Here is a 14,626-nt window from a genome sequence, read left to right as displayed (position 1 = left end):
TGCGCCCAATTCATTCCTATTTTGTAGATCACATTATTTTGTGTAATGGTCTGTCTGTGCTACTTTCTGCCCTATGTTCCATGTGATTCTGGAGGTTCCATTTGATTAATGAAGACTGTTTAGTCTGCCTGAATCCCACCCATGTGAACTTTATTATCTTTAAAATAACAGATAGGTGATTTAAGTCCGGCGTCAGAAAGATGCAAATGGAGCATTAGAAAGATGCAAATGGAAACAAAAAAATGAGCAAATAAAATGATGGTAAAAAGTTGTGAATATCACACACTTATGAAATAAAAGATATTACTCACCTTGTCCTGGCCGATTAGTGTACGAGCACAATGCTAGTTAGTTCCGCAGCGACACATTATCCGACAGCTTTGCGAAATTTTAAGTCTTATTTATGTGCCTACTAACCATTCATTCAATGCCTCAATTGCATACTGAATTGTTATCTTCATTCCTATCAATATTTGTATTCCACCCATGACTTTCACTATCTTTTTGACAGGGCAATAAATAAGGTGAAAAGAAGGACAAGATAAGAGGGGTTGTGAACACGAAAACACAAAATGTCAAATTTAGACAGTTGGATTCTGTCAAAACAGTTCTGCCCCAGAAATGGAATGCAAGACACCACCTTCACCAACCCAATGCTACGAGTGTTTTCATTTCCTTATGAGCTTCTTAAGAAATACTAGTTACAAAAGCTAAACACATCCAATCCATGCTTGCTGAGAAATATGAGGAAAGGAATTAAATCACTCGTCATTTGGGTGATGAGACATTCAATTCAAACGGGTATTCGTTTTCTTATTTGCCGACTTTCACCAGTATTTCATGTTTGCTTCTTGATTTTATCACAACTACTACTGAATATTATCTATCACCTAATCTTGATGTTTCTCAAAACTTTACCATCATGCAGAAATGATATGTAGAATAAGTGTATCAAAATGCATCTGTAACACCCCAACTTACATGCTTCGGCAACAAATTGTGGACTTTTAAGTTACCTCATATCATATGAATCACACTGTGTACTTGTAAAATATTCCAATGTTCTTTCCTGTTTTAAACTTACGAATTCACATATTTCAATACAATATCACTCATGTCTGTGTACAAGAAACTTATAACTACTATCTCCGAATCACTGATATTTCTGGAGTTACTAATGTTGTCACATACTTCAACAAGGAAATAAGTTTCATAGTCTTTGTACAGCAATCTAATTCTATGTATGTCCTTAACAATACTAAATTTACATTAAGGGCTAATACCAAAAAGAACAAATACATATTAAGATATTTCACAGCAATTTATATTACAGGTTTTTTGAGTGGAACACACAGCAAATTAGTAAATTAAATATGTAAAATTTATTCACATCTTTATCTTTTAATGAAAACAATCATTTATACCATACAATTAAATATAATTGTTTTAACAGAAACTGTGAAATATGTATACAATTAAGTTGACAACAAATTGGAATAAAACTGCACTGTAAATTCCAACTGACAAACTGTATTGGTGATAGAACAATACCCATACTACTTTCACATATAGTAGTCTCAAAATCATGTGTATCTGGGCTGGTGTTTATCAAAGTGACAAATAGTACCAAGGGCGTTTCTTTATGCACTCATGCACACCAGTGTTGGCAACACCTGACAAGCACCCATGCACCGCTTCACCTGGTGAGTGTAGATGGTGCTAACACTGTCACAGAGGGGGGAGGAGTGTTTACTACACTTTCGGTGCACACTGTACATACACCAGAATTACAATCACAAACAAATGTTCAAGTTGTGTATCACAAAACCTCTCCTCCCAAAGTCCAGGCAGGAACTGCATCATTTCACAGACTTTAATCGGACGGTCGCTTCTCACTATGCTTCTTGGTGAACTCTTCAGCATTTTTCACAAACTTTTTACGGTCTTTGAGATACTCTTCAGCCAGGTCAGCACGAAGTGGATGTTCAGGTTCTGGGTCATTCACAAGTGCTACCAACGCCTGGATCACTAACAACAACAAAATGAGAGTTTCACAATCAGCATTTCATCTAAGATATTTTAAATAAACATTCTGTATTTCAAATACATACACAAGATATCTTCAAAAGTAAATAGGGCACCCCCTCTCATCCCTTTTCTTATTAATGTAAATTGTAATTTAGATCAACACTTTGCAATTACATACAGAGGTACAACACAAAAGCCAATAATACTCTTGAATATATAGTGCACTGTTTCAAATTTTCAATTTATCCATCTTTAATACCTGACAAAATTCTAAAAAGAATAAATTCAAGAGAACTCTGAATACAATTTAATCTCCACATAATTTATCTTTCTTCTTTCATTTTTACTTAGTAATAGTCAACACATAGTGCGATGTTTTATATAATAAAGCTCAACCATGCATATTAATAGTACATTTATGTGGAGTTTTAACACAGTATTCAATTTATAATAATGAAGAGAAAAAATGTGAAATCAAATAAATATCAGATACTACATCCAAGTTCTTTTGTAACTACTGATAACTATCAGCATACACTCTGCATTTAAGAAGTACTTCCTTCTATTTTATGAAATCTGTGTTTACATAATTGGTATTAGCATGATGAAACAATTAGGATCAAGTGATTACATACTTTCAACTTTGTACGCTATGACGGTACCAGCCAATGCCCACAAAATCAGCTACCATATACTCATGAAAATGTATTTCAATGGTAAATTAATTGGTTTATATAGAATATTTTTAGTAAGTGAAATCTCAATATCTCAGTAAAATAAAATGAAGCCCATGACTTGAGAAACCAAAAGAAGCTTCATTAATTAAAACATCTGGGCTAAGAGGCCGTGGTCAAACAGTAGAAATTCTTCCTCCTGATGTTTTGTTGCCAACTGCGAGCAACATCTTCCAAGGCAACCAAATGACTTGCCTATTTTTCTACACAAAATTTTTACTCAGGTACAAATATTACATAATCTGACTAATTTGACTTATATATTCAGAAGCAGAAGGTGTTTATAGAGCAACAAAAAATATAATATGAGCTTGAACATATATTTGTCTGAACAAAACATTATAATCACAACTGTTAATTTCTTGACAAATCTGAAAGTGTCTTTGTGTTTTCCCTTATAGAAAGGACATGTTACATGAGGCTGTAAGACCTGACTTTGTAAACCCTAGAATGTACTCACAAATGAATCTGACATACAAGAATCTGACATCACTCTAAACATATTCAGGGTCAGCAAGAAGTCTCGACATTCTTGAAAGCACTAACGTACCTTATAATGGCTGTAAAATGCAGGAGCAAAGAGGGGAAGGGGGCATGTGAGATACTTTGTCACATGGTTCATGTCAATGGTTTCCGAAAAAACTTTTTTTTAAATTAAAATTTTATTGTGTGTGTGTGTGTGTGTCTTTTTTGCAATGTAAACTCTTTAATACTTTCATCAATGTCTATTTGTACCTCTTGTTCTATCACCAAAATAGCTACATTTGTTAATCTTAACATGGACATTGCAGTATTTAAATAATTTTGGATCTGTTTCAACCCAGAGAAGCTTCTCTGACAACTTATCACTCATGGCAATTGTGTGGAATATTCACAGCATTATAATTATATTAGTTTACACTTTTTCAACTTTGACCTCAAAATGAACATTAATAAACCCAGTGAGACAGAATCAATAACTTCTTACAGTCTACAGGCTTTCATAGCTACGAAAGCTTGTAGGTGCAACATTCACTCTTCTCTGTCAACATCCTGAGAAGCTCGGTCGAGTTTGCATTTCTCATCATCATGCCCAGCATTAGTGCAGGTATTTTAGGTCAAATTCCATAGTTGGTGAACCTATCCTGAATTTCAGCAGTTACTCTATCTAATGCAGAAAACATTCCTCATTTTAAATAATTTTCATGCAAAAAGTCGGCAGCTCTACTTGCATCACCAGAAATGTGGTGACTCCTAATTCATCTTGGAGGGCCAATAAAGATTCCAAGTTCCTCACACAAGCTCTTAGCTTAACTTAAAACCTTGACTATGGATTCCTCTCATTCCTTCTCCAATACAATCTGTAACATGCTTATTTTCTGAGCACAATTCCTCTGTTTGCAAATAATTTCACCCATCATTCACTACACACAACAGATATGACTGCCTCGTGACTACCTGAATTCCTGTGTCCGTTTGCGAGTTCTAGCTTTTGTCTTTTTCTGTTAGCTTCATCTACATCTACATCGACATAGATACTCTGCAAGCCACAGTATGGTGCATGGTGGAGGGTACCATGAACCAATACTAGTCATTTTTCTTCCTGTTCTTCTCTAGCATTGTCAAAATTTCTTTGTAATGATTTCGTGTCATGTTTACTGTATCACCTCCTGTGCTCCAATGCGACCTGAATCCTCTTCAAACACATGCCTGTAGCAGCAATCAGAACCTCCCACCAATGTGTGACCACAGAAAAAAACTACATTTAACAACGTTCTAATGTGATGATGAAATCACCTCTACCGAAGCTGCATGCCGGAAACTAGATTCAATGAGTGGTTTGAGCAGGGCACAAATTCTGTATTATGACCGATACATTTTACTCATTGCTGCACATCTGCTTGTCTTCTGGCCACTGCAGCAGCATCTCATAAGCTTCCGTCTACAGTTCATAATGGGAAGTCCATTCGAACCACACTTACATGCTAAAGCCTTCAGCTGTTTTGTTTTTTACTTCACCAATTCCAAAAAGTTGCCTCTCTCCACACTAGTGCCACTTTTCCTGTGGCCAAGTAATGCCGAATTTTGTTAGTTTTGTTACTACATCAAGCACTATAGTTAGTTAGTTAGTTGGAATTCCATGCAATTTTTTAATTTCTTTTGCCACTACTTTTTGCTCCTTTTTACCAATAGTAAGTCGTCCTTGAAGACTTGCTTCCAGTTCCATCCATTCGCTAAAATTCTGGCTGTGTGTAGCACTTTATTTATGGTTGGTGATATTGGGGTTCAACATTTTACAACAGCTATGTAGTTCTGCAAATGAATGTATTTTATGGGCAACATGAGCCCACAGTAATACTGAATTTCAATGTTAGAAATGTGATTCGGTGTCACTTGAACCCAAATAACATGCCAAAAACAATGAACTCAGTAGCTCACATTTGCATGTTATGTTGACAAGTTTTTAAATCAACATGTTTATATCATTTACTTTATGAAAATATAAAATTGACTATGGATAAAATTTTAAAAGGTGTGAAATTTGAAGAGAATCACTTACAAATAATCTATCCTTCCATGGTGCATGTATAGACGAAAGTTGAGAAGTAAACGAAACAATTGTTTTACTGTAACAGAATGGGTCTTATGGTGGTTAGTATATGAATTAGCAAATCTGTCTGTACTAAAGGCATTGCTTCTACCTACTGGAAACTCATAATACTAAATTTCATCAGTAACTGTTGTGTGTGACAACAGACCAAAACCTTTTAGCACTTTGGGTTGAAGATAAACTTTAAGGCTGAAGTAACCACCATAGTCTACAGCAACCTTGTTTAGGTCAAATCTTGCAACTATATTTGGAACCACTTTCACTTGTCCGGTTGCCTTGAAATTCTGCCTAAGTGCCTGGGTGGACTTAAGCTGGGGGCTTGCATGCCTAGTGTGAACCATTCAGAACAGTGAGTGAAGTGTTTTGCATGGATCACTACATCTTTTTGAGCACTATTTGCATTCTGTGCAGTTCAACTGTGTTTTCCAGCACTAGCATGACCGGAACTGTCGTGCCTGATGGGGCTGACACAAAGCAAGCAAAATTGTGTGTGTTAGCTGCACAGACAGGATGGATAGCTCATGGAATGAAGAGGAGCCAGAGCTCCACCCACAGGAGGCCAATATGCATTCCTTTAGGCCAGGCCAGAGCAAATCCATAAAACATGAGCTGAACAACCCATGATGTAGCCCAACCACAGAAGATTCGACAGAAGGATTGTGTTCCTGGGTGATTAAACACACACACACACACACACACACACGCACACGCACACGCACACGCACACGCACACGCACACGCACACGCACACCTCTGATGAGAGAGGGCCATCAAAGCACAAGTAGTAGTTATCATAGGACAACTTCCATAAAAATAGTTCACCAAAGGCTCCCAACATCAGATTCAGAATTCCATTGAGACAATGACAAATGCCAACCAACCAATGCAAATATCGACCAATCACAACCCATGGAAGTCCAAGACAACCAACCAGCGACCGGACAACTATGTCAAACTGGTGTTCGCAAGAAAAACAAAAAATGGAACCAATTCTTGGAAATGCTATCTGCCAGTAAGAAAATCAATAAATAGCAACAGCAAATTAGAACTGTTTCAAATGGCAGATACAAACACTGCAGAAACTCAACCATAACCGTCCACTTCAGCCCCTAATAGCCACTTTTAATAAAAGCCAAAACTCCACCAAAAATTATTGAAACGGGAAAATACACTGAACTTAATGCCTTACTCAATCAGAAATGCTGGACCTGTGAATGCAATATGTAAAAGTAATCAAATTAAATGCCACTTTCACTCCCTAGACAAAGAGTTGCAATCCAATTCTTTCAAGAGAGAAAGATGCCATTATATACCCATTAACAGCAAACATATAGAGAATGTTAATTCGTTATCAAATGGATACTTGAAGTTCTGGAAGAGGAATTTCATGAAGAACTGAAGATACTTAAATTCAATGTCACATGTTTGCACCAATTCAAGAGATGAGACCTACAAACAAAAAAGTTCATTCGTCAACCTACGTACTGTGTCATACTTCCCAAAGGACCTCAAAATGATGCAATATATGATATAAATACATGTTTACTAAAAGAATAAAAGTAGGAAGATTACAAGACAATGGGTGGGTCTGCCTTTTTCAAACAGCATTTTATTGTACAACGCCAACTAGGTGTGTCAAATGTGGAGACAATCACCATTCTAAGAACTGAAAGCATCGTCACAATGAACCACCTAATTGTGTACATTGCAATCAGGACATCCTGCTTCCTTGACAGGATGTGATGAGTATCAGAAAGCTATCAAATCATAACAGCTAAAAACAACGACCCCAGCCCATAGAAACAATATTCCAAAAAGCAGTCTTTCCACCAGTGCAAACATTGGAAATCACAATTCAAACCAAGACCAAACCTGGCAATGAAAAAAGCTCAGTGACATTAAACACAAAAAAAGGAATGAAATGACAAAACCAAAAATCTGAACAATACCTGGGACTACCAGAAATTATGAAAGTTGTCTCCAACATATGATTTACTGTCTCCTCCTTTAAAAGATGCAACATCATAGCCAAAATTAAGGACATAGCAAGACAGTTCAAAAAATTCAACTGACCTTCTCCCAAAAAAATCTAGTTTTGATATATATAATGATAATCTTTCACAATGAGTAATGGACGTATGTCTGTACTGGAAAAAGCACCTCACATTTTGCATATACAATGCAAATGGCATCAAGAATAAGAAACCAAAAGTCACAGATTTCATTGAATGCCGCAGAGTTGGTGCTATGTTCATGTTAGGCAATCCAGCGATTCAAAATTAGAAACATGACTGGCTACAGCACTGGCAGACCTTACAGGAGAGGAGGAGATATATCACAATATTTTTGCAGTCCTCATTCAAACGCAACTATGAAACCATCCAGCAGCCAACGTCCCTATAAGCAACAGCAGTAACTACAGAAATATCGGATGGGAAAGTTTTGTTGACATCCACATACTTACAACCAGGGATTGATCTAGAAGATGACGATTTTATCACACTACTGTACTGTTTTGACAAAATCTTGCTTTGTCAGATTTAAGTGTGACGCACATAATGTGGAATTCAGATCAAAAGAACACAAGAGGAAGACAACTTTATGACCTTGAGGAATGGCACAAAGCAACAGAATAAAATATTTTTATTCACCTTTTAGTATTTTTCATTCAAGTGGTTTTGTCATAGTTTACAACGGTATCAAGTTTTATACAATAATCAATTATTTATACAGAAAACAACACAGAGAATAACTAGCTTATTTAAGAACAAAAAGATTTTCTGTATCACTCTCAATTAGTTTCTAGGAATTCGTCAATTGAATAGAATTCAACGTACTTTAGCTAGCTCATAATTTAGTAATGCTGCATGAGTTTATTGAAAAATTTTACACTCAAGTATCTATAATTATGAGGCTAATGGCCTTGCTGTGCTGGCAACACCGGTTCTCGTCAGATCACTGAAGTTAAGTGCTATCGGTCTTTGTTAGCATTCGAATGGGTCACTGTCCAGATCCGCCGAGTTCTGTTGGTGAGCGGGAGTGCATTCAGTCCTTGTAAGACCAATTGAGGAGCTATTTGATTGAGAAGTAGAAACGCCGGTCACGAAAACTGACCATGGCCAGGAGAGCAGTCAGCTGACCAATTGCCCCTCCGTATCCGCATCCGGTGATGCATAAAGACTGAGTATGACACAGTGGATGATTGGTACCATTAGGCCTTCAAGGCTTGTTTGGATGGTGTTATTCATAATTATGGATCATAGCAAGTCTTGAGGATGGCAAATCCACACATCTTCTAATGTTGGATTTTTCCAGATTTTCCTTGGTATATATCAAACATTTATATACAGAGTTTGTCCTAAAGTATAAGTCAAAAATGTAAACGCAGGTAGAGGGAACCTAAATAAGCAGATTTCACATGTAAGTGTGTGTGTGTGTGTGGGGGGGGGGGGGGGGGAAGGGGGTAATGACACATTACAGTGCTAGCTTGTACAGTAGTGATGGGACTCTCATATACCAGGCTTTTCATATGACTCCACAAGAACAAAACCACATAGGTTAAATGGGGAGAATGCAGTGGCTATGTATCTGGACCGCCCTGTCCTGTCCACTGCTGGCCGTAGACAGTGTCGAGGTGATTCCTGACATTATGAATGAAGTGACCTGAGGCTCCATTGTGCTGGAATCCCATTCATCTATGGACACATAGAGGAACATTGCCCAGAAATTCGGGTACGGCCTCCTGTTGGAAGATGATGTATGCGTGGCCAGTTAAACGACTAGGTAGAATGTACAGTCCTATTAAGTTATCATGTACAATGCCTGCCAAAACACTGATGGCTAACCTTTCTTGGTGGGCATGTGCTACTGTGCCCACATCGGTTACCATGAGCCCACAGGTAAGAATTACGGATGTTCAACATACTCGACTGCGTAAAGATAGTGTTATCAGGAAATAAAACACCAGTAGAGAAGGTTTCATTGGCTTCAGTCTGCTCTAGGTACCAACAAGCAAAGTTGAGAGAGACATGGAAGATAATCATCAGGGGTCATTGCTTGCACACACTACATTTATTTTTGTAATTTAAAATGTACTCATTTGCACTGCACTTAGCATTTTTCATTTTGAATGTGTAAAGTTTTCTAATATTTATGCAATTTTCCTTGTCCCAGTCACTTTTATGAGAATTATCTTTTAGAATTAATAGTAGTATCTTGTAATTATATAGATAAAAAAATCTATCTCACCAATCAACAGCATATGAAAAAACAAAAAAGTTTTACATATGCGAGCTTTCAGAGCAAGTGGCACCTCCTCCTAACAGAAGGGTCGAAGGGGAAGGCTGAGAGGTGACAGAAAAGGGGTAGAGTTCAGAAAAAGTCACCCAAAACCCCACCCAGTAACTCTCCCGACATGTGGTTATGGGTGACATTTTCGAACTCTACCCCTTTCCCTGAACCTCTCCAGTTGTTTTCCTTCACCACTCTTTCTTCCCCTTCAACCCTTCTGCTAGGAGGATGAGCCACTGGCTCCAAAGCTCCAAAAGCTTAAATATGTAAAACCTTTTTTTAAGAGTTCTCCTCCTGCTGCTTGGGGACTAGATTTTTATCTATCCAATTACATTATGTTGTCTAAAATTCATTATTTTCTTTGTTATAGTACTATCCTGAGTTTGTTAAATTTTGAGTGTAGCATTTATTGGTATGATACTGCTTATATGCGATATCAGTACGATATCTTTTCTGTTATGCACGTAATATCAGTCAGGGAATTGGAAAAAAAACTTGTCAATACTTCTGTTGTTATCCACTCTATGAGACCAATCCATTTTCGTTAACTGGTTTATATATTGTAGACATTGGCTTCTCCTAGTAGTCTATGTAACTTCTCTTCATCCAGTACTGACAGCTGAATTTTCCATTTGAAGCCATAGTACTGCATGATCTGACATTAATTCGATTAAAATCACATTCTAGAGAGTCCCTGTGTTTATTAATAATGATGTTATCAGCACACGAATTCATCTGGTGGGCATTTCACTGGGACATCAATATTTCAGTGATTTAAAAAGGGATTAGAAGACCCAACATATACACACATCATCATACAGAACCACAGACCAGGTGTTTTGGACACAGTAATCCACAAGAACATCAGCCCACACCTCAGCTTAAGTGTCAGCAATGATTTGGCATCACATCACAACCCAGTTCTCAGCTGCATTTCACAAGTAATAGATCCACCAATCCAGGCTAATACAGGGAGAAAAAAATTGATGTGGATCTTTTCAACATTCACTAAATAATAGTATTAGGCCTACAGAAAAAGTCACCACAACAGAACTTACTGGCCAAACAACTGAGACTATCATCAAAAATCAAAAGAGAAGACAGGCAAGCTTCAACAATAACTTGAGAAGCCATACTACGAAGCATTTCTGCCTGCATACCTGCACTCCTAGACCTTCAATACTTATACATAAAAAAAAACAGGGCCAGGATATAATGGCAATGATCTTATAACACAACTTGCAGTACAGAAATAAAGCAGTTGTCATGAGAGCCCTGAACTGTGGGAATATCGAATGTCAACCTTACAGCTACAGGGTGAGATGAATGGCAACTTATTCACACCATTCAAAACCCAAGACAACCAAAAAGGGTTCTACAGGACAACAATCGATTCATATTTGATCCCCTGGAAAAGGTTGTATTATATGCCACAATGTTTAAAGAACAAAACATTATCAATCCAAGTGATTTCCAAAATGACCAAACTGAGGACAACAGAACAGTGGAATCAGGCAGGCTAATACACAATGCCTAAAGCTCAGACCAGCTAGAACTGACCATACCACAAGAGCTGAAGCAAATTATCAAGAACTTCAATACCAACTCAGCACCTGGAGCTGACGGCACAACTAACAATTATGTTAAACATCAGTCACGGAAGCCACTAGTATTGTTAACCAGAATTTACAATAGCTGTTTAATTAATCAACATTATCCCCACAAATGGAGAACAGCAAATGTAGTGCCAATTCTTGGGGGAGCTACAGGCTAATAAGCCCACTATCAACATTGGGAATAATCCTTGAGAGACTATTACTGGCACAAATCTGACCATCATCATTATTAGACAATATCATACGAGGCAAACAATTTGAATATCAACAGAAAATTTCATCAGAGATATAACTACTCTGCAAATCTGAATACCGAGCTGATAATATGAGTATCTCAAAGTTCATAGCTGCTGTATTCCTTGATATAGAAAAAGTGTTTAATAGAATGTGGACAGACAAACTACTCACAAAACTGAAAAACAATACATACCTGCTGGAGTGCTGAATAAAAATCAGGCAGCTTTTTAATGGATATAAGGTTTTATGTACAAATCAATGGAAAAAATTGTACAGCAAGACATAAACCAAAGGTATTCCACCAGGCTTCGTAGTTTCACCGTTCTGTTCATGACATATGTGAATGACTTCCCAAAACTACAGAATATGCTACCAGCACAGTTTGCAGTTGACACAGGACTCACATCTGGCAGCAGACAACTCATCAGTCATAAAAAGACTTCATCATCAATTAAAAATTCTTCAACTCTGGGCAGCTAATAAGAAAATCAGAATTAACCCCCTGACAACCAGTACTAGCAGGAAACTGGTAATCAAACAAGAAGTAGACTAGATATCTTGATGTCACACTTGACAAAAAGCGACGCACAGCAAAATGAGACAAGCTAATAAAAACAATTCATGGACTTTATCCCATGCTTAGAGGCACAGACATGCTTATCAAGATGAAACTCAGAATCTATCAAAGCACCTACAACTAATTCAAAACAAGTGTCTTCGCATAATACTCAAACCCGAAGATGGAACAGAATACAAATCATGCACAATGAATGGAAAATTTGGGTGATACACCACTACTCAGAACCTACTAGACAAAATCGACACATCGAGGCCTGATACTAGACAAATCGAAGACTTCACCAAAACAGAACCACAAATCTGGAGCAAAATATAAATACCCCTTATGCATTAACAGTGATCTCTCAATAAATGAAAGCTAGGCACCATAATAACTAAAAAGATATGAAGGGCCATGCTACACCGCCAACTAAATTCAATGTCCTGACAATGAAATTAGATACTGTCCTTATAATTGTTTTCTTTTAGATAATTTATCACTTGCACTGCAATATAAGCTTCATCTACCTGAATCTACGATGAGGATTCTGTTAGCTGTAACTTATGTCATCAATCTAGAGAGTGGATAACTGTCAAGATATATCAAACAATGGAAAATCCAGGATTGACTAACAATATTTTCAGAAGTGAAGCTTTTTTTTTTTTAGGGCGCAAAACTGCTATGGTCATTAGCGCCCGGTCCGTGACTTAGGAAATAATAGAAACCGAAAATGGAAAACAGCAGAAATGGGAACGAAACTCAAAAAATTGGAGAAACTAAAAGCAGAAAGAAGGCTTAAAATTCCACTACAGAAAGGGGTTGGAGGTCCCCAAAAAATGCTTCAAATGACTGACATCATTTCACTGTCACTAATAAACTCGAGAACGCGATCGGCCGAGCGGGTGTCATCTGCTAAAATTGACGATATATCAGGCGACAGCTGGAGACGGGCGCGTAACGGAGTAAAATAGGGGCACTCAATTAAAAGGTGTCTTACCGTCCACAGCTGAGAGCAGTGGGGACAGAGTGGGGGAGGATCGCCGCTTAAAAGATGTCGATGGCTAAAAAGACAGTGCCCTATCCGGAGTCTAGTTAAAATTACCTCCTCCCGACGACGCGTTCGGGAGGAAGAGGTCCAAGCACAAGGAAGAGCTTTCACGTCCCGCAATTTATTATGGGGAAGTGTCGACCAATGTGCGTAACATAAAAGAACAGCACGACGACATAAAACGCTCCGTAGATCGGTGAAGGGAATCGATTGAATAGCTGGCCGAAGAAAAGAGACTGCAGCCTTGGCCGCTATATCGGCCGCCTCATTCCCACAGATACCAGCGTGTCCCGGGAGCCAGAGGAACGCCACCGAAACGCACCCCAGGTGGAGCAAGCGCAGACAGTCCTGAATCCGGTGGACCAGAGGGTGGACAGGGTAAAGAGCTTGGAGACAGAGGAGAGAGCTGAGAGAATCTGAGCAGATTACGTACTGTATCCGCTGATGGCGGCGGATGTAGTGGACAGCCTGGAGAACAGCGTAAAGCTCCGCAGTATAAACCGAACACTGGTCGGGGAGCCGAAAGTGATTTGGGGTGTCGCCAACAATATAGGCACTCCCTACACCTAACGATGTTTTCGAGCCGTCGGTGTAAATAAATGTGGCGCCCGTCATTTGTGCACATAGAGCAGCAAAAGCCCGGCGATAAACAAGTGAAGGGGTCCTTGGGAAATCGACAAAGGTCACGGAGCAGGCAGATCCGGGGACGGAGCCAAGGCGGTGCTGTACCCCAAGTTGTCAAGAAGGTTTTAGGAAAACGGAAGGAAAGAGAATGGAGCAGTTAACAGAAATGAACTCCCGGTGGTAGTAGGGAGGAGGGGCGGCCTGCATACCCTACATCCAAGGAGGCATCGAAAAAAATGTCATGGGCTGGATTAGCAGGCACAGAAGACAGATGGCTAGCGTAACGACTCAGAAGGACTGCTCGCCGACTGGACAGCGGAGGTTCAGCAGTCTCAGCATAAAGGCTTTCCACAGGGCTGGTGTAAAAAGCTCCAGACACTAAACGTAATCCACGGTGGTGGATAGAGTCGAGACGCCGAAGAATAGACGGCCGAGCAGAGGAGTAGACTATGCTTCCATAGTCCAATTTCGAGCGCACCAAGGCACGATAGAGGCGGAGAAGGACCACTCGGTCCGCTCCCCAGGAGGTACCATTCAGGACACGGAGGGTGTTGAGGGATCGCAGACAGCGAGCCGAAAGACAGAAAACGTGGGAGGACCAGCACAGTTTTCTGTCAAACATAAGACCCAAGAATTTAGCGACATCTGAAAACGGAAGGTTGACAGGTCCTAGATGCAAGGAGGGTGGAAGAAACTCCTTACGTCGCCAAAAATTAACACAAACGGTCTTACTGGGAGAAAAACGGAAGCCGGTTTCGATGCTCCAAGAGTGGAGGCGATTGAGACATCCTTGAAGACGACGTTCAAGAAGGCTGGTCCGTTCAGAGCTGTAGTAGATCGCAAAATCGTCCACAAAGAGGGATCCCGAGACATCAGGGAGGAGACAAACCATAACTGGAT

At 39.0% G+C, this 14,626-nt stretch overlaps 1 protein-coding gene across 2 annotated transcripts in view; it reads right to left on the bottom strand.

The window, feature by feature from the left end:
• Positions 1 to 1,359: 1,359 nt before the first annotated feature.
• The window catches only part of LOC126203393 (ubiquitin-conjugating enzyme E2 L3), a 31,868-nt gene continuing 18,601 nt past the window's right edge, over positions 1,360 to 14,626 (bottom strand). For both annotated transcript variants that reach the window (XM_049937699.1, XM_049937700.1), the window contains exon 4: positions 1,360 to 2,028. In XM_049937699.1, the coding sequence (XP_049793656.1) occupies positions 1,874 to 2,028 (155 nt within the window). In that variant the 3' untranslated portion in view covers positions 1,360 to 1,873. The remainder of the gene's footprint in view (positions 2,029 to 14,626) is intronic.

The sequence above is a fragment of the Schistocerca nitens genome, chromosome 9 (assembly GCF_023898315.1).
Source record: "Schistocerca nitens isolate TAMUIC-IGC-003100 chromosome 9, iqSchNite1.1, whole genome shotgun sequence".
Lineage (NCBI taxonomy): Eukaryota > Metazoa > Arthropoda > Insecta > Orthoptera > Acrididae > Schistocerca > Schistocerca nitens.
Note: the sequence above shows the minus strand (reverse complement) of the source record. Positions and strands in the feature narration are given on the sequence as shown.